The sequence below is a fragment of the Muscardinus avellanarius genome (genome assembly GCF_963383645.1).
Source record: "Muscardinus avellanarius genome assembly, chromosome: 16".
NCBI lineage: Eukaryota > Metazoa > Chordata > Mammalia > Rodentia > Gliridae > Muscardinus > Muscardinus avellanarius.
This window is the reverse complement of record NC_137802.1, coordinates 16,761,811-16,784,522: the sequence shown is the minus strand read 5'-3', so window position 1 is coordinate 16,784,522 and position 22,712 is coordinate 16,761,811. Positions and strand designations below refer to the sequence as shown.

Here is a 22,712-nt window from a genome sequence, read left to right as displayed (position 1 = left end):
CCTCTTTTTTATTCTTAATTTTTACTGCTGCATTGTGGTCATAGATCTTAATGGAGTACAAGATGGGGGAGGCACACAGCACTCATTTAGCCCTTCCCCAATCCCCACCCCACCCCGGGCCCCTCCCTCCTTCTCATGTTTGACTTAGTGACTGACTTTGATGTGTTTGTGAATGCACAGCATGCACATTAATAAATTTCCTCTTCCTACCTCACATCCCCTCAGTTAAGTCCCTTTATTTGCTCATCCACTGTTTTATTCTTAATTTTGAAACAGGGTCTCACTAAGTCGTGGAGGTCCCCATTGAATAGTTGAGGCTGGGCGAGAACCTGCAATCCTCCAGTCTCAGCCTCCCAGGTGCTGGGATTACAAGTGTGCGCCACCACGCCCAGTTAATCTGGAATCAATCTTCCTTCCTTCCTTCCTTCCTTCCTTCCTTCCTTAACTTCCTTCCTTCCTTCCTTTCTTTCTTTCTTTCTTTCTTTTTTGCAGTACTGGGAATGGAACCCAGGGGCATTGTACATCCGAGCTACACTCTCAGCCCTAATTTTTAGTATTTTTATTTTTTGAAACAGGGTCTCACTGAGTGCAAAGGGCCTTGCTTAGTAGCTGAGGCTGTCTGTGCACCGGGATCCTCTGGTCTCCGCCTCCTAAATGCTGGGATTACAAGCTTGCACCACCGCATCCCTCCTTGAAATATTTCTAAGAAGGGAAATTTGACGGGAAGATTCTGAGTTGGAAATTGGTCAATATGTTGAACTGGCATTGACTCCGTGGGGAGCACTTGTTTTTGCTGGATTCACAAGCAGAGGATGGAAGAGTCTTTACTAGTTGGTACTTGAGCACTTTCAAGTGGATTCCTTTTTCCTTGGGAGGATTCTGGACATTCAGGGGCCAGTATACCCACGCATGCTGAAGGTCTACCAGGGCCAAAAAGCCCAGAACAGGCCTGCGGCTGGAGCATCAGAGTCAAGATGGTGCAGGGAACCTGTCGGTCCTCAGTGAGCGACCGCCTGGATCTGTGCAGAAGTTCTCGCCCTGCACGGTTTTGTGCTTTTCTCTTCCGCTTAGGGAGAGCATCTCTACACCCAGAGCAGACTCAAAATATGGGGAAGCAAATCTTGGCCAAGAACTTGGGCTGGTTTATGTAGGTAGCTCTTGGAAGTTTTAGGAACTAAGTGAATACTTTTTACTGGAGAGAAAATCTTTGGGGCCCTGAGTTCTTAGAAACATTCTTGCTGGATACTCTAGGAATGCAAGCCCCTGACTATTCTTTACTGAGGCCATTTCTCAAGGTTATTTTTGCAACAGGCAGCTGTGAGAGGAAAGGCAGTGTCCCCCAGACCTGGGGTGGATTTGAATCTGCTCATGACAAAAATACTGAGTGCCGCAGACCCATTGGTCTCACCTGTAAAGCAGCCACTGTAGGTGCAGCCACCCATTCGGCCCGCCGCATCTCTCGCAGGGGACTTGGGAGCTGGACCCAGGAGGACATGCCACTGCTTTCTCTCTGAGGAATGACAAGGCCTGTGTCTGAATGTGGAGTCTCGTGTCTTCTGCCAGCGTCCCTCAAACAGCCACAGGGACCGGCTGGCTGTGCGGTCAAGGACAGCCCCCGCCCTTTGTAGTGCTTAACACTTTGCATCCACCCGTTGGCAAAAACGAAAAACTAAGATTCTACTGGTAAGGATTCGGAGAAAGGGGGCATTCTGAAACCCTGTGCGGTCTTTTGAAACCCTGCCACAGTCTTTTGAGAAAGCTTTTTAAAATGTTTAACTATATTTATTGGGAAAAGCGTAAATCTTGAAATACTTAAATGAACTGTTAGATTTAGTATACATTTATAAAAATGACAATTTTCTTAGTTATACATATACACAGACATCATGAAAATGTATATAAAATAGAGGGATAGCTCCTTGCACTTATGAATAACAACTTTGGAAGTTTTTATTTAAATATATACTTTATATTTTATGATCATTTGGTACTTAGAAGTAAACACTCCTAATAAGAACATGCTGCCGGGTGACTCTCACACCACTCACAGTTATGTAGTTGTCTATGTTGTGTTTCATATGGGTTCTTTAGTCACCAAAGTAAAAAGTATATATAAAAACACAGTCCACTTTGGGAAGCAACATGTCACCATTTCACTCAGAAGTCTCACTTCTGGGGATCTGCACTGTAAGTGTAAACGCTCCTTTACACGAGGTATGCACACAAAGGTATTCGTTAGAGCACCCATCTTTGCCGAAAGTATTGGTAACAACCTGAATACCCATCAAGAGGTGAGTCCTTAAAGCAACTGAAGAGAAGAGGCAGATCTCCGCGTGGTGATCTGAAGATATTCCCATCATGCATTGTTAGTTGTGTAGGGGGAAATGCATTACACAGTGAAGTCCTTTATTTTGTAGAAGAAATGGCTAGAACTATATAGAAGCAATTTTTACAAGCAGAAAGGATCAAACTATTGCCGATGGTTGTTTCCTTGGGAAGAGGGGGATGCACAGAAGACAAAAGGGGGAAGGGATGGTTTGTTATTGTCTAAGGGTGGAAGATGGAAAGGTGTCTTTTAGTGAACACTAGCTATTCCCCAGCTCTGAAGAGTCTCCGGAGGGTCTTCCCTGGACCACTAATCCCCAAAGCCTGAGGCAGGCCCTGGGCTAGGAAGGAAGGCTGCCAGGCCGAGCGGACTGGGCAAGGCTGGAAAGATCCGCACTGGCCCCAGGACCCTGTCTGCGCTGTGCAGCCTGTGCTCCTGGACCAGAGCGGCGGCCAGGAGCGCGGCCTGGGGAGAAGCCCCACCCTGGCCCCCGGCCCCCTCCAGGGCGCTCCCGGCCCCTGGAGGCCCCTCGGCTGCAGGTGCAGAGAGGAGGCGCGGCCGCCGGGCGCTGGGACGCGTGGGCCTGGGCGGGTCCCTGAGCTGGCTTTATTAGGGCGGCGGGAGCTCGCAGGGCAGGCGGGCCTGGCTGCAGCCGCGGGCGCCATGGGCCGCTACCGCGTCCGCGTGGCCACGGGCGCCGCGCTCTTCTCGGGCTCGCACAACCGCGTGCGGCTGCGGCTGGTCGGGGCGCGCGGGGCGGCGGAGCTGGAGCTGCGGCCGCGGCCGGCGCGGGGCGAGGTGGGCGCGGGCGGGGCGGGGCGGGCGGGCGGCGGCGGGGAGGGCGGCGGTGACCGAGGCCGGCCCGCAGGAGGAGGAGCAGGTGCTGGACGCGCCCGAGGACCTGGGGCCGCTGCGGTTCGTGGAGCTGCGCAAACTGCACTGGCTGCTGGACGACGCGTGGTTCTGCGAGCGCGTGGCGGTGCGGGGCCCCGACGGCGCGGAGGCCGCCTTCCCCTGCTACCGCTGGGTGCGGGGCGAGCGGGCGCTGCGCCTGCCCGAGGGCACCGGTGAGCGAGGGCCGCGCGGGGCGGGCGGGGGCAGAGTCGCGGGGGGGGGGGGCAGGGAGAAGCAGTCACAAAGTTCTCTGAAGATCCAGGCCCAGAGCGTGAGGACCAGGACGGGACAGACGCAGAGGGACCACAGCATCCTGTGGGGAGGAGGGCTCGGCCGGCGCGGGGGCCACCCCAGTAATCCCCGGCTTGGGAGGGTCGCAGGTTCAAGACCAGCCTCCAAAACTTAACAAGACCCCGTTGCAAAATAAAAAGGGCTGAGGGTGCAGCTCAGAGGTGGAACGTCTCTGGGTTCCATCCTCGGCACCAAAATAGAAAAATAAGAAAATGCAGGCGATGCCTCTGTGACTCAGAACAGGTTAGAGCAGGGGCAGGTGAGGACCCACAGAGCAGCAGGCGGTGGCACCAAGAGGAGGCCACTGAGGGAAAGAGTGGGAGGAGGTGGGAGGGCTGGGGAAACGCCATGACCCCTGTGAGGGCAGCCAGGAGGAGGGTGGGCTGAAGGACAGCAGGCAGGATGTGCTGCCCCCAGAGTCCCCAAGACGGGAGCCGGCCAAGTAGGACTGGCACAGAGAGCCGAGAGACTCCTGTGAGACCTGCAGCAGCTGAGCAGGTGCAGCTGAGGCCGCCGGGTGGGGCCAGGGAGAGGGGCCACAGAGAGCTCCGCTCCCGCCAGGCGAGATGCCAAGCTGAGCACCACACTTGGACCTCCTCATCAGAGGGAGGATGGGGCTCCAGGGAAAGCCAGGGGGTCCGTGTGCCTAACATGACCTGTGCCACTGAGAAGACAGGTGAAGGAACGCACAGAGACCTGGACAGAGGAGCCCAGCAGAAGGAAGAGTGAGAATGTGGGGAGGTGTGGGCCTGGCGGGCTGAGGAGGACTCAGAGGTGAGGATGAACGGGGACAGGTGGGGAGAGGAATCAATTTAGGTATTTACCTAGTGGCCCTGGGGGTTGAATCCAGAGACACTCACCTCAGAGCCACATCCCACTCCTATTTTTTTTATTTATTTTTGCGGATCTAGATATGGAACCCAGGGATATTTAGCCTCCGAGCTACATACTCTACCCTGTTTTTTATTTTTTAGTTTGAAACAGGGTCTCACTAAGTTGCGGAGGGCCTAAGTGGCTGAGGCTGTCTGCGAACCACGATCCTCTGGTCTCAACCTCCCGAATGCTGGGATTACAAGCGTGCGCTACCACACCCAGCTCTATTTTTTATTCTTTATTTTTAAAACAGGGTCACACTAAGTAGCTGGGAAAGAAGGAGAAAAAAGGCTGGCAAGCAGGGGACTTTAAATTTTGTTTTGTTTTGTTGCTGAAGACTGAAGCCCAGGGCATCTACCACTGAGCTACCTCCCTGGCCCTTTTTATTTTATTTAGAAACAAGGTCCCACACATTGGTCACACCGGCCAATGCTTGCCATCCTCCTGCCTCAGCCTCCTGAGTAGCTGGGGTTTCAGGTGTGCACCATCACTCCTGGCTACAGACAGGGGACTTCCATCTCAGGACAAATGTGAAAGCTAAGCCTGGTAAAATCAAGAAAGGGGCCGGGCGCAGACACAGTAAGTGACCAGGAATTACTCAGGAGAGACAGACAGAGGGAAAGAACTATGAGGGAAGACATTAACAATGGGGCTGGAATCCAGCCAGGAGCCGTGTGGGGCTGGAAAGGGCCGTGTGGTCCATGATCCTTTTCGTGTCCCCAGCCCGCCTGGCAGGGGACTCCGTGGACGTCTTCCGGGAGCACCGCGAGCAGGAGCTGGAGGAGAGACAGCAGACCTACGGGTGAGCGCCCCAGCCTCCAGCGCCGCCCTCCCTGACCCGCTCCGTCCCAGGCCCACCTCAGAGCCCGCCTGAAGCTCTCTCCCCACTGCCAGCTGGACCACCTGGAGGGAAGGGCTGCCCCTGACAATCGCAGCCGACCGCAAGGAGGACCTGCCCCTGAACCTACGATTCCACGAGGAGAAGAAGCAGGACTTCGAGTGGGCGCTGAATGTAGTGTGAGAACGGGGCCGGTGGGTGAGGTTGGCGGACCCCCAACAAGTGAAACGTGGAAAGTTGATGGTGTCGCCATTGTGCCTGCCCCAGGACCCTGGAGGTCGCACTCAAGCTTGTCTACACCTTCCCAAGACCCTGGAACCGCCTAGAAGACTATGATCAGATCTTCTGGGGCCAGAAGAGCGCCCTCACTGGTCAGTGACCCCCAGGTCTCCATAACCCCTGGCTGCCTCTCGGTGACCCACCACCACGTCAGGATCCCCACAACTCCGTGGTGATTGCACCCAGGCCTCCGCAGTGACTAGAAGGGGCTGCAGGAGGGAGTCTGTGTCCCTGGGTGGCCCGGAGGGGAGGGACAGCAGCTAACTCCTCCCTCCTTGTCCCACCTCCCACCTGCAGAGAGGGTTCACCGCTGCTGACAGGAGGATGAGATTTTTGGCTACCAGTTCCTCAATGGCGCCAACCCCATGCTGCTGAGACGCGCCACCTCTCTGCCCCGCAGGCTGGTGCTGCCCGCGGGGATGGAGGAGCTTCAGGCCCATCTGGAGAAAGAACTCCAGGTATATCCTTCTTCCAGACTCGGTGTTGCCTCCCTGGCACTGTTGCCGGGAAAGGAAGATTCCAAGAGAGGCAAGTAAGTGGATGGACCGTTGGGAGATGTTTAGGAAAGGCGCCTGGCAGCTCAGGAGGAGGGGGTCCAGCTAAGCCATGGCACACGATGGGCTGACTCTTCTGCCAACCAACTTCTGCCGTAGGCGCCTCCTCGTCCCTGGGGAAGGCCCCAGTGGACTGTATTCCTCACTGCACAATGAGGTGTCTGCACCTGTGTGCGGGTCGCTGCCCTCGGCTCTGCTGGGCCTCGGCTACAGATGTGGGATGATGGCGAGAGCCCTGATGGGGTTCTCCTGTCTCCCCTGTGCTCCGGCCCTCATGGGGCGAGTCGTAACCTGGTATCTTCCTCCTTTCCCCAGAACGGGGCCCTGTTTGAGGTTGACTTTGTCCTGCTGGATGGAATCAAAGGCAACGTGATCCACGGAGAGCAGCAGCACCTGGCCTAGCCCCTCGTCCTGCTGAGGATGGAGCCGGGTGGGAAGCTGCTGCCCATGGCCATCCAGGCGAGTGCCGGGACCCCTCTCAAATGCCCTGCCCCACTCACATGCCCTCTGCCTGGGGACAGAGACCCTGCCTCTTCTCCCCCTTCCCCTCCCTCGTGGAGAACGGCCGGTCTGTCTCTTCCCTGACTGCTTGCAACCTGGTCATGCCACTGCTGGATTCCAGCCTCTTGGAAGGCAATGAGCTGGCCTTCCCCGTGTCCGCTGCCCTCGGATGCGGAGCCTGGTGTCCTGCAGATGGCGAGAGGTCCACGATGCTCGGTTCCTCTTTCTTCCAGCTCCAGCCCCCCAGCTCCAGCTCTCCCACCCCAGCGCTGTTCCTGCCCTCAGACCCTCCGCCTGCCTGGCTTCTGGCCAAGTGCTGGGTGCGGAGCGCAGACTTCCAGCTGCATGAGCTCCAGTATCATTTGATGAACACTCACCTGCTGGGTGAGGTCATCGCTGTCGCCACCATGCGGTGCCTCCCGGGACTGCACCCCGTCTTCAAGGTACAGGCTCCGAGCCCCATCTCAGACCTCAGAGAGGCGAAGCCCACAGGGGGGTTTAAAAACCTGAGTCTTCAACTTAGGTGTGATGGTGCACACATGTAATCCCAGTACTTAGGAGGTTTAGACAGGGGGTTGTAGATTCGAGACCAGCCTCAGCAACTTAGTGAAAACCTGTTTCAAAATAAAAAATAATGGGAGGCTGAGACAGGAGGATCACAGGTGCTAGATCAACCTCCTCAATTTAGTGAGACCTATTTAAAAAAAAAAAAAAGCTGGGTGTGGTGGGCATGCCTGCATCTCAGTACTTGTTCCTGGGCAAGAATCAAAGTTAGTGGTGTAGCATGGTCTCAAGCTCCTCCTTCCCAGAGCCCGACTCTCAGGAAAATTGGAGAGCGGGTGCTCAGAGAGGCAGAAGACCTACCTGTCAAGGCAGCGGCAGGGACAGATGCCTCAGGAGGAGAACAGGCCTGCTGGAGACCAGGCTTTACAAGGACCCACCCAAGCATGGCCTCTACTAACCGCCCCTCTAACCCCCTCCACCCCAGCTCCTGGCCCCCCATATCCGCTACAATGTGGAAATCAACGCCCGGGCCAGATCCTCTCTCATCTCCTATGGAGGAATATTTGATAGGGTAAGAAGGAAAGGGGCATAAACAGCTTTATTCCATAACTCTATGAACCTACTGACACTCTCAGGATCCAAGACCAATTAATTATGTGTGAGTGTCCTCTCCAAACCCTTAAATTAAGCCCATGAGCCTGTCCCTTTTATACCCAGCTGTAAATCTCAACACCCCATTTCTGAGCCCAGTGTATGACCTGCCGTGGTTCTGCATCCCTGTTCTCCCCCTTAATTAAGCTCTAATTTCTCTTTCCCAGGCGGGAAGCATAGGTGGAGGGGGCCACATAGAGCTGCTGCGCCGGGCGCTGGCTCAGCTGACCTATCGCTCCCTCTGTCCTCCTGATGACCTGGCTGACCGGGGCCTGCTGGGAATCCCAAATGCACTCTATGCCCACGATGCTTTAAGGATCTGGGAGATCATTGCCCGGTGGGTGAGAGGAAGCTGGGAAATGGACGGTGGCGGTGAGAGGCCCCTGGGAAAAAGCCAGGGCGGCACTCTGGCTTGAGGTCAGCATGGGGCAAATACAAACTGAAAACAAGAAGGTGCAGAGAGCAACAGGGAGGTGGTGCACGACTGTTATCCCAGGGGCTTGGGAGGCTGAAGGAGGATTGCAGGATCTAGGCCAGCTTGGGCAACTCAGAGTAATTCCAACAATTGTGGAGGCTCAGGCACGAGGATTCCAAGTTTGAGGCCACCTGGGCAACTTAGACCCTGTCTCAATGTTTTGTTTTTTTAATAAACCAAGCAGAGTTGCACACTCTTGTAACCCCAGTACTTGAGAGGCTGAGACAGGAGAATCTCAGGTTGGAGGCCAGCCTCAGCCACTTAGTGAGGCCCTCTGCAACTTCGTGAGACCCTGTTTCAAAATAAATAATTAAAAAATAGAGCTGGGCGTGGTGGCGCACGCTTGTAATCCCAGCACTTGGAGGCTGAGACAGGAGGATCGTGCAGGTTCGAAGCCAGCCTCAGCTACTTAGTGAGGCTGTCTGCAACTTAGTGAGACCCTGTTTCCAAATAAAGTATAAAGTAGGTCTGGAAGTATAGCCCAGAGGTAGAAAAGCCCCTGGGTTCCACCCCCAGTACCACCAAAAAAAAGAATAAAAAATAGGGCTGGGGATGTACCTCAGAGGTAGAATGCCCCTGGGTTCCATCACCACTACTTCCAAAAATCCAAATAAATAAAAATGAAAAGAGCTAGGGTGTAGAGAGCCCCTGGGTTTAGTCCCAGTGCAGGGTGGAAAAGGAAGAGTAAAAGAGTGAGGAGATGGTGGGTGGGTAGAAATGGAAAATGGAGGGACAGGGGTAAGGGTCGGGAGCTGGGAAAGTGGAGCGGGTAATCATGAGATCTGGTCCAACTGGAGACTGTTACCAAGAAGCCAGCAGCCAGGAGCGTGGAGGCGACTCCTGGAACCACTGACTTGACGTGTCCTTTAACCGAGTGTGTCCATGACCTGGCCAGCACCCAGCACCAAGTCTTGTAGGATCTGACCAGGGACAGGCGAGCGCGCTGGGCAGAGGCCCCAGCAAAGAGGAGCAGAGGGCGGAGGCTGGGCCTCCTGCGGTCAGAGCTCAGCTCCCGTCTCTGGGCAGGTACGTGGAGGGCATCGTGCGCCTCTTCTACCAGAGAGACGACGTGGTGCAGGGGGACCCTGAGCTGCAGGCCTGGTGTCGGGAGATCACCGAGGTGGGGCTGTGCCAGGCGCAGGACCGAGGTAAGATCCATGCTGGAGACAGGAGTCCTTGGACGCCCTGCCCTTGGGGAAGGACCCCAACCCCTGCCACCCCTCCCCTATGCATGGAAAGCCTCCCAATCATTCAGGACCTCCAAACTGAGCACAGTGCTAGACACCCAAGGACCGTCCCCTCAGAGACCCTGGCTGCCAGCCCCTACTCCTGTCCCCAGCTGCAGTCGCCGATGCCCAGGACCTGCCAGGGCTGGGCCAACTGGCCGGAAGCACAGCCAGAAGCGCTGCTGCCGGGTTCCCACTGGGCTCAGGGCTGTCTTCATGGTGCCCTGCCTTCCTAGCAGAAGACATCATGTGCCGTTTCTCCCCAGGCCCATAGTGACCCACCCTGGCTCGCCCTCCCTCTGCCCTGTGTGCTGTCCACCGTGCAGAGCCCCGGCACACTGCCCACTTGCTAGAGTGCGAGGTAGTTTCTAGGTACGGCCTTGGTATGATACATGCATCAGTTCAAACCTGACTCGGTGCCCCGATTCTTGGGGCTCAGGTTTCTTTGACCAAACCACTCTCCTCACTAGGATCTGGCGCTGCCTTTATGCCCCCCACATCCCTGAGCCACCCACACTCACAGTCCTCTGTCTCTCATCCACACGGGCCACCCAGCACATCACACCTGGGCCTTCAGCCCTGCCCACATGCGCTTCAGAGCAGGGCCGTGAATCCCATCCTCTGCCTCTGGGGCACCTGACCTGGGGATGCACAGAGCACTAACCAATGGTTCCCCACGCGTGGGATCGTGCCTTGAAGGGCCTGGGACTGTGTCTTCCCCAAACCCCACCACATCCGCCCTTCCAGGACCAGCATTGCTGTGGTCCTTCTCAGTGCTGTCCCGCAGTCTCCACGTGCCCCAAAGGCCCTAGAGGTGCAAGGGGGGCGTAGGAGTGTGCACACTCAGGCTCGCAGTGCATTGTGGTCCAGGTGGCCGCACCCATGTCTACTCCTGCCAGCAGAGCAGGAGCTAGAGCCTCCATATCCTGTGACACACGTGAGACACCTGCTCCTGCCCTTGTATTCACTGCAGCCATCTGGCAGGTGCCTACCATAGGCTGCACTGCCGCAGTGATTAGCTGAGCTGAGTACCTTTTCTTTGGTTTAATGGCAATTGGGATAGCCCCCTTTGGGAAATGTCTGTTAAAGCCTTTTACCTTTATCTCTCTGGATGTCTGCTTTACCCTGTGACTTTTAACCTTTCTTCTTTTTCTTTATTTTAACCTTGGGATTGAACCCAGGGACTTCTACCTCCAGGGTATATCCCATCCTTTTTTTTTTTTTCTTAAATAGGGTCTTGCTAAGTTTCTGAGACTGTCCTCAAGCCTGCGATCCTCTGGCCTGGCCTCCCAAGTACTAGGAGGGCAGGTGTGCACCGCCACACCCAGCTTCCCCACATTTCCAGGACAGGATATGTGACCACACAGCGTATTAGCCCTCCTCGCCCTCCAAGTCCTACCGCAGTAACAGCAGCCACAGCACTGAGGGATTTGATGTGGATGCTCTCATTCATACATGAATCAGCACGTTCACAGCTAGAATCCAAGGATCTGACCATACAATAATTCAGAGGAAGGAAGATGTATTTGCTCGTGGTTTCCTTGTTGAATTGCGGGGCTCAGTCCTTGAGGCTGGGGACAGAGGTCCCGGGCATGGAGGGGAAGGGAAGACAAGGAGGCCCAAGGCTTCGCTCCTCACATCATGGAGGCCGGAGCGAGAGAGAGCAAGGGAGCAGGAACCATGTGGAACCCCAAGGCCACAGCCGGGGACGCGCCTTCCCCAGCAGCACCTCCTGGCCCGGGCCATGACCCAGCGGAAGCCCTTGCAGTGCACTGGCCACCGCTGAGATGCCACCAAGCCCGCCCCCCGCCCTGCCACCCTGCTTCTGTGAGGGCGGGGGCGCCCCAGGCCACTAAGATCCAGGACCTATTATCCCCACTCTCAGAGGAAAATGCGGATGGATGCTCAAGCAGTGGGGCAGCTGGGTGAGGTGCCCGCGGTGCCCAGGGGGGACGCCGCAGCACCCCGCTTCATGGGTGATGGTCAGCGGCACTGCCCTGACCCTTAGCCCACCGCCGGCCCCCTCCCTGCTTCCCCGCCTCCCTTCTACTCTTCTTTAAATTGTGCTTTTACTGCTTCTGATGATGTGTGACAATGACGTACCACCACACGCCATAGCGAGGTCTAGACAGACACAGGCACAGAGCCCTTGGCGTTTCCCTCCAGATCCCAGCGCTGCCGCCCCCGCCCTGCGCGTGGTACTGAGGTTGGTACTGACAGCTTCATACATGGACTCGGCGCTTCTCAGCTCCCTAGGCCTCTCCTCCCTTCCCACCGCCCTACTTTTCCCACTGGCGTTCCCCTCATTTAGTGAGGTCCCTTTAGCTTCCCAATTTCTCTCTCGCTTCCACATAGGAAAGAAAACACACGACCTTGCCCTTCCTGAGACTCATCACTGACATATCCTGTATAACTTAACCATTCTGCTTAACATCTTTCTCTCCTGCTAGAGTCTAAACCACACGAGACAGATGAGCTGGGCGCTGTGGCGCAGGCCTGTCACCCCCGTACTTGGGAGGCTGAGACAGAGGACCAGAGGTCCCAGTGCAACCTCACCAACTACTGAGACCCTCAGCAGCCTAGTGAGACCCTGACTCAAAATTAAGAAATAGGGATCTATCTCAGAGGTAGAATGACCCTGGGTTCGATTCCAGGAAGGAAGGAAGGAAGGAAGGGAGGAAGGGAGGGGAGAGAAGGAGAAAGCAGAGAATTTGTTTTGGACGCCATCATATTTCCTAGAGAAGGCCTGGTACACAGTAGTTCAGTACTTCGTGAGTAAATGAATGCATGCTCACTAATTCTAGGGTCTGGGCGTCCAGAGACATCAGCACTTATTTCTCTGAGGCTGCGGCTGGTAAACACTGTCCCTTCTCCTAGGTTTCCCTGCCTCCTTCCAGTCTCGGGATCAGCTCTGTTATTTCCTCACCATGTGCATCTTCACGTGCACTGCCCAGCACTCGGCCATCAACCAGGGCCAGGTAGGGACGGCGGAGAGGCTGGGGCGCTGGGGCAGGGGACTGGCCGAGGGGCGCTTGAGGAGAGCTGGGAACCCGCGTCCCGGGGTCAAGGTTCTAGTGAGTGCGGCCTCCTCGTCCCCCAGCTGGACTGGCACACCTGGATACCCAATAGTCCGTGCTCCATGCGGATGGCCCCACCCATCATCAAGGAAGCTGTGACCATGGACACCGTCATGAGGTCGCTACCTGACATCTGGCAGACCTGTCTTCAAATGGCCGGCACATGGCTGCTGAGCCGGCGGCAGCCGGACATGGTGAGGGGGAACCTCTGAACCTGGGGCACCCACACAGGACAGGGAAGGCCGGGCGAGGGGCTGTGTCCTGGGACCCGACTCTTGGAATTAGCACCCCCTTCACCCTTCGCTTCTGCCTCAGGTACCCCTGGGGCACCATAAAGAGGAATACTTCTCAGGCCCTGAGCCCAAGGCCGTGCTAAGGAGATTTCAAACAGATCTGGAGGGCCTGGAAAGGGAAATCGTGGCCCGAAATAAGCAGCTTGACATTCCCTACGAATACATGAAGCCCAGCCACATAGAAAACAGCGTCACCATCTGAGCCCCCTGCTCCCCGCCGACTGGGCCGCCAGGGGCGCACGGCCGCCCGCGCTGTGTTCCCGGCCTCAGTGGCCTGGCGCTCTGCTCCTGAGTTCCTACATGACTACTTATTCCACTGGCTCCAAGCGGCGCCTCGCCTCCCGGTCCCCTGTGAGAATGGTCTTCAACTTGGAGCTACATTCTTTACAGAAACCCGCTGTCCACTCCTGTCGCTTTCTGCTAGCCCTGGAAATTTGCTTTACCCGTTTGTTATGTAATGTGGGGCGCCGTTTTCCCTGGTTGGCCATAGAGAGCTGGCCCCGTGTTCTTTCTCCCTGCGGGGCTGCTCCTTCACCCCGGGCTGTTTTTGAAGAGCCCGTCCTTCCCCGCTCGTCTCCAGCGCTGACATCCACCACTTGCCCTGCGCGCAGGAGACCGTGCGCCAGCTGTCTCTCCTCCTTCCTGCCCCACACTGACGTAACCGCGGGGGTGTCCGCCTCACACTGCCCCCCATTTGATAAGACAGACATATCCAACTCGTGCGTTAGACCTGCTTTGGCTTTTCTTGGATTAGAATTGGGTTGTATTAGAATTGGGTTGTCAATGCCATGATAACTTTGACTGAAATCACATTGCATTTACATAAAATATTAATCTGAAACCAAGTCTGCATCTTGTGTGTTGTGTAGTACTGGGGTGGAACCCAGGGGCCTTCTATCTCCCGCCTACAACCCCCAGCCCTTTTTTATTGTTTATTTGGAAATGGAATCTTGCTAAGTTGCTGAGAGCCTCACTAAGTTGCTGAGGCTGGCCTCGAACCTACGATCCTGTCTCTGCTTCTCAAGTACTGGGATTACAGGCTCAGGTTTGCATGAGATATGTCCAACTGGTCATTTTATACATTGTGAGCTCATTTGTTTTATGTCTTCATAATTGACATCCATGTTCGCGAACATGATTGGCCAAGGGAGAGTTGGAGATCTGCAGTCGGTCAATATCAGAAACTGCAAAATGACCTGTTAAAATAATAGGAGGCCGGTCGTGGTGGCGCACGCTTGTAATCCCAGCATTCGGGAAGCTGAGACCAGAGGATCGTGGTTCACAGGCAACCTCAGCTACTTAGTGAGGCCCTCTGCAATTCAGTGAGACCCGGTTTCAAAATAAAGAATAAAAATATAGGGCAGGGGGTGTAGCTCGGAGGTCGAATGCCCCTGGGTTCCATTCCCCAGACCCTTAAAAAAAAAAGAATAAAAATATAGGGCTAGGGGTATAGCTGGAAGGCACACCCAGTACTGCAAAAATAAAAAATATATATATATATATATATATATGAAAATCAAAATAGATAATTATGTCAACAGAGCCTGAAATGCATCCCAAACAAAGCTGCAAAGTAAAATCAAAATTTAAAAGAATCTTCCTTAACATAGCACATGCGCATGTGCACTCACATACATGAGAATGAACCGGAAATGTCACATCATCAAAAACCATCACACTTAAATCAGAACTCAGGGAAAGATCTCCACCTCCACTGCTGTTATTCCACGTACTCTGGGAGAGGCTAGTTAGTCCAAAAGGAAAGAATAAACTTTTAAGTAAAACAACAGAATAATCAATATTTGAGAGAATATATTTCTTTTTAAAAATTTTTATTGGTACATTATATTCATGCATCATATTGGGGTAAAAAACTTGTGTGTACATATAAGTACACATAACCCATTTAGCCCCTACCCAATTCCCACCCCATCCCCTCCCCATCCCTCCTCCCTAGCTTGGCTTAGTGGTTGGCTTTGATATGTGTAAGTACATTGTGTGTTTTAGAGAATTTCCTTCTTCCCCCTTCCCATCCCCTCATTTAGGTTGTCTTGTTTGCTCCTCTATAGGATTTCCTTTTTCTTTTTTTTTCTTTTTTTTTTTTTTTTTTTTTTTTTGGTGGTACTGGGGTTCCTGGAAGCCCTTCTACCTCCGGGCTACACTCCCAGACCTATTTTATATTTTTGAAACAGGGTCTCTTACGCCAGCGCGGCTGGCTTCGAACCTGTGCGATCCTCCTGTCTCTGCCTCCCAAGCGCGGGGATTACAAGCATGCGCCACCACACCCGGCTTAGGATTTCCTTTTTCATCTAGAGTTCCTCCTATGACCCATTACTCCTTAGCTTTCACATTTTAGGGACAGCATCTGATTTCTTATTTTTTATGACTGACTAATCTCACTTAGCATAATGTCCTCCAGTTCCATCCATTTCCCTGAAAATGACGTAATTGAGTTTTTTTTAATGGCTGAGTAAAATTCCATTGTGTACATATCCCACAGTTTTGTAATCCATTCATCTGTTGATGGACATCTTGGCTGGTTCCATAGTTTGGCTATGGTGAATTGTGCAGCTATGAACATAGATACACATGCATTATTTTGGTAGTTTGGTTTCTTTTCTTTTGGATAGATACCCAGAAGTGATATTGCTGGATCAAATGGTAGATTTGTTCCCATTCTTCTGAGGATTCTCCATACTGTTTTCCAAAGTCGTTGCACTAATTTGCAATCCCACCAACAATGTCTTAGAGTTCCCACTTCTCCACATCCTCTCCAGCATCTGTTGTTATTTGTGTTTTGAATGATTGCCATTCTAGTTGGAGTTATGGGAAATCTCAGGGTAGTTTTGATTTGTATCTCTCTGATTGCCAGTGATGTTGAGCATTTTTTCATGCATTTATTGGCCATTTGAATTTCTTCTTTCGTGAAATGTCTGGTTAGTTCGCTTGCCCATTTTTTGATTAGGTGATTTGTTTTCTTAGTGTTGTGTGACGGGCCCCGCCCATCAGCCAATAAGTCCGAGAGCTAAGATGGCGCTGAGCGGAATTTCCCCAGAGCACTTAGGTGGTAAACAGCTTTCAGGAAGTGACGACAAGAGCATGAGATACACGGGAACACCGCATGCCATAGGGCAACAGCCAATGGACTGGCTGTTGCCATGAGTTGTGCACGTGAACAGTCTGCTGATTGGCTGTTGGGCTCTATATAAGGGGAAGATTTCTGGGGGGAGGGAATCGACGGGAGAAGATCTACGGGAAGAAGATTTACGGGAACTGTACAAGAACCTGGGGTAATAAAACTGCTTGAGGAAGATCGTGTAAGAGTCGTCACTGCGCACGACAAGTGGTGGCCCGTACGGGGACCTTCGCTTTGATCAGAACCTCGGCAGTCCAGGGCAGCCGGCTGGTAAGTACTCCTTGACTCCGAAAAGGGAGGAGGAGGCTCCGTTTACGGAGGGTTATTTTCCCCGATCAAAGGGGGCTCCATTAAGGAGGGCAGCTGGCTGGTAAGTACTCCTTGACTCCGAAAAGGGAGGAGGAGGCTCTGTTTACGGAGGGTTATTTCCCCGATCAAAGGGGGCTCCATTAAGGAGGATATTTTTTAGTGTAAGCAAGTTATTTCCCCGATCAAAGGGGGCTCCATTAAGGAGGATATTTTCCCCGATCAAAGGGGGCTCCATTAAGGAGGATATTTTTTAGTGTAAGCAAGTTAGAGAATCGGGCTGGTCCTGATTCGATTTTCTCGAGCAAATAGATAGGGTAGCGCCATGGTTTACAGTATCAGGGAATCTTTCTTTAGCAAGCTGGGATAAATTGGGAAGAGATGTAGAACGCGCCAAAGAGCAAGGTATTGTTACAGGAGGGACTCGGCCGCTTTTTCGGCTGATTCGTGCCTGTTTGGAAGAAAGGCGCTTTAGAAGATTTGTGCAGGAGGGCCAGGCAGCTTTAGACGGTGTAAAAGAGGAACGTTCAACTTCCTCTAAAGTGGCCAGTGAGGAGGATTCAGAGTCAGAGGGGGAAGATGACTCTGAGGAGGAATTAGAGGCCATTTGTAAACAAGTGAAAGCTTTTGAACTGATTAAAGAGGAAATTTCGCCTCCTCCGTATAACCCTTCTGCGCCCGGAGCAGGAGAAGGTGTCTCTTTTAGTAGTCAGATGTGGAGAGATGCGGGAATTTTCCTAGCAAATCAAGCTTTCCCAGTTTTCCAGCTGCAGGAGGGGGGAAATCGTTATCATGAGCCTTTGGACTTTAAAACAGTTAAGCATCTCGCAGAGTCAGTTCGCACATATGGGTCGTCAGCTGCTTTCACTATAGCAATAATAGAGAGTTTACATCGCTATGCCATGACCCCAGGAGACTGGCAAAATTTAGTTAGGGCCACTTTAAATCCTGGCCAATACTTGGATTGATCCGCAATGGGGGCTTCTGACTGCTTTTCCTTTTCCATTGCCTTTGAGTCATTCTGCTCAAGTTTTTCCCCGCTTAATCCTTTTACCTTTTCCCCTAAAATTGGCACAGGAGCAAATTCTACTTTTGCAGGTTATAATTTTACTTATCAGAGCCCGACCATGGCCTTTCATTCTAACCCATTTGATCTGTGGCTTCTTTGTGGGATAAATGGCAGTTGCACGGATTTAGCTCCCCTTGTCATGATTAATGATAACGCGTCTATTGCCGCTAATCTTTCTTGCGAGCTTTCTGCATATCCTACAGATAACTGGTCATCGAAATTTGACAATTTGACAAAACAATTGCGGTTGGAGATCATCAAAACCAATACTACTCGAGTTGACCCGGTGATGGCCCGCACCTTGATGTCCTGGATCCAACAAGCAGCTCGTCATTTAAAAGAGTGGGCTGGACTGGGTGCTCTTGGCCTCTGTCTGGTCTTACTGTGTATCTTATGTCTCTATTGTCTTAGAAAACTAATCCGTCAGCGCGCTACAGATCAAGTGCTCATAGCTCAGGCATTTGCAGCCATGGAGTTGGGACAATCCCCTCAAATATGGCTTGCGGCGATGGGAAAGTCTTAATGACAGGATGCCAGCTAGGACTGCACTCGGGACCCCGGGAGGGTGCATCCCGAGGAGGGCATGCTCAACTGCATACGGGTTGCCACTGATTCTTGTCCCGTCCCTGGCAAAAGGTGGTGGGCCTAGAAGCCCCTTCCAAACATACAGGGGTTGAGTCCTCTGTCCTCTCCTGTCTGAAAAAACAAAAAAGGGGGAACTGTGACGGGCCCCGCCCATCAGCCAATAAGTCCGAGAGCTAAGATGGCGCTGAGCGGAATTTCCCCAGAGCACTTAGGTGGTAAACAGCTTTCAGGAAGTGACGACAAGAGCATGAGATACACGGGAACACCGCATGCCATAGGGCAACAGCCAATGGACTGGCTGTTGCCATGAGTTGTGCACGTGAACAGTCTGCTGATTGGCTGTTGGGCTCTATATAAGGGGAAGATTTCTGGGGGGAGGGAATCGACGGGAGAAGATCTACGGGAAGAAGATTTACGGGAACTGTACAAGAACCTGGGGTAATAAAACTGCTTGAGGAAGATCGTGTAAGAGTCGTCACTGCGCACGACAGTGTTGAGTTTCTTGAGTTCTCTGTATATTCTAGATATTAGTCCTCTATCAGAGGTGTAGGTGGCAAAAATCTTCTCCCATTCTGTTGGCTCTCGATTGAGGTTCTTGACAGTTTCCTTTGCTGAACAGAAGCTCTTCAGTTTCATGCAATCCCATGTATTGATCTGCCTTTTAATTTGTTGTGCCTTTGGGGTCTTGTGGAGAAAGTGTTTATCTGTGCCTATGTGTTGCAGTGTTGGACCTATGCCCTCTTCAAGAAGCTTAAAGGTTTCTGGTTTGATTCCCAAGTCTTTGATCCAGGATGAGAAAGTGGGATTAATTTCCAATTTTCTACATATGCTTAACCAGTTTTGCCAACACCATTTGTTGAAGAGGCTATCTTTTTTCCAGTGTATGTTTTTGGCCCCTTTGTCAAAAATCAGTTGGCTGAAAGTGTGTGGACTTGTTTTGGGGTCTTCTATTCTGCTCCATTGGTCTATGTATCTGTTTTTGTGCCAGTACCATGCTGTTTTTATTACAATGGATTTGTAATATAGTTTAAAGTCAAATATTGTGATTTTTCCTGCATGTTTTTTTGTTGCTGAGAACTGCTTTGGCTATTCTGGGCTTTTTGTTATTCCAAATAAATTTAAGGACTGATTTTTTTATATCTGTGAGGAATGATCTTGGTAGTTTAATGGGCATTGCGTTAAATCTGTAGATCACTTTTGGAAGGATGACCATTTTAATGATATTTATTCTGCCAATCCATGAACATGTAAGATCTTTTCATCTTCTAAGATCTTCTTCGATTTGTTTTTTGAATGATTTATGAATTTCTTTGTAGAGATCTTTTACCTCCTTGGTTAAGTTTATTCCCAAGTATTTTATTTTTTTGTGGGAGATCCTGAGTAGAAATGTTTTCTGAATTACATTTTCAGTGGGTTTATGGTTGGTGTACAGGAAAGCTTCTGATTTTTTAAGACTGGTTTTGTATCCAGACACTTTGCTGAATTTGTTGATCAGTTCTATAAGCCTTTTGTTGAGTTTGTTGGGTTTTCTAAATATAGTATCATATCATCTGCAAATGGTGAAAGTTTGAGTTCTTCTTTTCCTATTTGTACTCCTTTGATTTTCTTTTCTTGCCTTGTTGCTCTGAAAAGAGTCTCTAGTACTATATTGAAGAGAAGTGGTGACAATGGACATCCTTGTCTTGTTCCTGTTTTTAGGGGGAATTCTTGAAGTTTTTCCCCATTTAATATGATGTTGGCGGTGGGTTTATTATAGATTGCCTTTATGATGTTGAGATATGTTCCTTCTATTCCAATTCTCTGTGGTGCTTTTTATCATAAATGGATGTTGGATTTGATCAAATGCTTTTTCAGCATCTACTGAAATGATCATGTGATTTTTGTCTTTGATTCTGTTTATATGGTGAATTACATAGATTGATTTTCATATGTTGAACCAGGCTTGCATCCCTGAGATGAACCCTACCTGGTCATGATGTATGATTTTCTTGATGTGGTTTTGAATGCGTGTTGCTAGTATTTTGTTTAATAGTTTTGCATCCAGGTTCATCAGAGTTATAGGCCTGTCGTTTTCCTTCCTTGAACTGTCTTTTATTCGATTTGGATATTAGTGTGATGTTGGCTTCATAGAATGTATTTGGGAGAGTCCCATTTTTTTCTATTTCATGAAATAGTTTGAGGAGTATTGGGATTAGCTCTTCTATATAGGTTTGGTAGAATTCACTTGGGAAACCAACTGGTCCTGGGCTTTTCTTTGATGGTAAGCTCTTTATTGCTGTTTCAATCTCTTTGATTGTTATTGGTTGGTTTAAGCATTCTATATATTCTTGACTCAGTTTAGGAAGGTTATATTCATCTAGGAAGTTGTTCAGATTTTCCATTTTGTTGGAGTATAGTTTTTCAAAGTAGTTTCTGATAATCCTCTGGATTTCAACGCTGTCAGTAGTAATGTCTCCTTTTTCATCTCTTATCCTCATAATTAGGGCTGACTCTCTTTTTTTTAGTTAGGTTGGCTAGTGGTTTATCTATCTTGTTAATTTTTTCAAGAAACCAGCTTTTGGTTTTGTTGATTTTCTGTATTGTTTTATTCTCTATTTCATTAATTTCTGCTCTAATTTTAATAATTTCCTATCTTCTACTGGCTTTGAGGTTCAATTGTTCCTGCTTTTCAAAGGCTTTGAGGTGTGTTGTTAGGTTATTTATTTGAAGATCTTCTGTTTTTCTTATGTGAGCACTCAGTGCTATAAATTTTCCTCTTAATACTGCCTTCAGAGTGTCCCAGAGGTTTTGATATGTTGTATCTTTATTTTCATTTGTTTCTAGAAATTTCTTGATTTCACCTCTTAAATCTTCTATGACCCATTCTTCATTCAGAAAAGTGGTGTTCAGTCTCCACATGTTTATGTTGTTTCTCTGGGTCTTCTTATAGTTGATTTCTAGTTTCATTCCATTATGGTCTGAAATGACACAGGGAAGTATGTAACATTTTTTTAATTTGGTAGTGCTTATTTTGTGTCGCAGGATGTGATCTATTTTGGAGAAGGTTCCGTGAGCAGCTGAGAAAAGTGTAAACTCCGCTGTAGTTGGGTGAAATATTCTATATGTGTCCAACAGTTCCATTTGATTAATGGTGATGGAGGACATGGACCAAACCTGAGGAATGAAAGGTTCTGAAAGAGTTAAGGCAGTTTAGCGAAAGGCCAAGCTTCCCAAGACTCTGGGTGACTCCTGGTCTTTCCGGAATTTCATGCCCCCGGACCACTAGTGAGAGCCGGAACTGGCCGCAATCATGCCCTTAATAATCTTTCACCGGGCCTCTTTGTTTCTTCTTGGGGTTTTTGTGTGTATGTGTGGTACTGGGGTTCCTGGAAACCCTTCTACCTCCAGGCTACACTCCCAGACCTATTTTCATACTTTTTACATTTGGAAACAGGGTCTCTTAAGCCAGCGCGGCTGGCTTCGAACCTGCACGATCTTCCTGTCTCCACCTCCCAAGCGCGGGGATTACTAGTATGCACCACCACGCCCGGCTGTTTCTTCTTGTTTATTTTTTCCCCTCGATGACTGTGCTCTGCAAGCATATGACGTATGTTCTACAACAATCATTCTGTATTGTGTTTAAAATTGTACTTTGATGTTTTTCTTTCTTTTTGAAGTTATGGTTTTGGTGTTGCTGAAAAAAAGTAGAAAAACTTAGTCCTAGTGAATAAAGTTGTCAGTTGTCCAAGAGACAATTGTCTGTGCCTTCATTTTAGGTCTCTCCCTCCCAAGTCCCAGAGAGGAATCTCCACAAATGGTGTCTTTAGATCTGAGGCATCTTTACTGACCTTTTGTCTGGAAGATTGGTCTAGTGTTGTGAGAGGAGTGTTGAAGTCTCCCAGTATTATTGTATTGGGATTTATGTGTGACTTCATGTCACAAAGAGTTTGATTTATGAAAGTAGCTGCACCTATGTTCGTGGCATAGATATTGATTATTGTTATTTCCTCTTGCTGGATTATTCCTTTTACCAGTAAAATATGACCTTCTTTGTCTTTTCTAATAAGTTTGAGTTTGATGTCTAACTTGTCTAATATCATAGTTGCTACTCCTGCTTGCCTTTGAGTTCTGTTAGCATGGATTACCTTACTCTAGCCCTTTACCTTGAGTTTGTTCCTATCTTTACTTGTAAGATGTGTTTCTTTTAAGCAGCAGATGAATGGATTCTGGTTTTTAATCCATTTTGCCACTTTATGTCTTTTTAATGGGGAGTTGAGGCCATTTACATTCAGTGTGATTATTGAGAGATAATTTTTAATTCCTAACATGTTAAGATTTTATTTCTATTTTAGATACTGTTTATTCTTCTTTGTTTAGTTGTCTGCTGAATGAAAAATCTTGTTTCTTTGGTTCTGTCGTGTATTACCTATTTCTTCTTTGTAGTTAATCTCTTTGAGTATTTTCTCTAGTGCTGGTTTTGAAGACATAAATTCCTTCAGTTTCTGTTTGTCATGGAAGCTTCTTATTTCTCCATCTAATTTGATAGAAAGTTTTGCTGGGTAGGAAATTTTTGGCTGGAAGTTGTTTTCTTTCAGAGTTTGGAATATGTTACTCCAAGCCCTTCTGGCTCTCATGACTTGGTTTGGGAAGTCTGGAGTGATTCTAATTGGTTTGCCTCTGAATGTCACTTGGCCTTTTGTTTTTGTTGCCTTTAAGATTCTCTGCTTGGCTTCCGCATTGGTCATTTTGACAATTATGTGGTGTGGGGATCCTCTTCTCTGATCCTGTCTAAAGGGAGTTCTATAAGTTTCCTGGACCTGTGTATCGACCTCTTGCTCTATGTTTGGAAAATTTT

General features: G+C 50.1%; 2 protein-coding genes across 3 annotated transcripts in view; both read left to right on the top strand.

The window, feature by feature from the left end:
- Positions 1–2,989: 2,989 nt before the first annotated feature.
- LOC308275080 (polyunsaturated fatty acid lipoxygenase ALOX12-like) overlaps positions 2,990–22,712 on the top strand; it is a gene marked incomplete at both ends in the record, with an annotated part of 176,883 nt that continues 157,160 nt past the window's right edge. The window contains 2 exons of one of the 2 annotated variants that reach the window (XM_080713100.1): positions 2,990–3,124; positions 3,195–3,393. In XM_080713100.1, the coding sequence (XP_080569226.1) occupies positions 2,990–3,124; positions 3,195–3,393 (334 nt within the window). The remainder of the gene's footprint in view (positions 3,125–3,194; positions 3,394–22,712) is intronic. The other variant, XM_080713099.1, reaches the window with a different exon arrangement.
- Positions 5,086–12,984, top strand: LOC308274984 (polyunsaturated fatty acid lipoxygenase ALOX12-like; the record flags this gene model as incomplete). Its single annotated transcript, XM_080713004.1, is given in 14 exon segments — positions 5,086–5,186; positions 5,279–5,401; positions 5,490–5,593; positions 5,799–5,815; positions 5,819–5,959; positions 6,371–6,454; positions 6,458–6,514; positions 6,790–6,999; positions 7,545–7,631; positions 7,879–8,048; positions 9,213–9,334; positions 12,290–12,390; positions 12,513–12,683; positions 12,805–12,984. Coding segments are annotated over 14 exon segments (1,668 nt in total).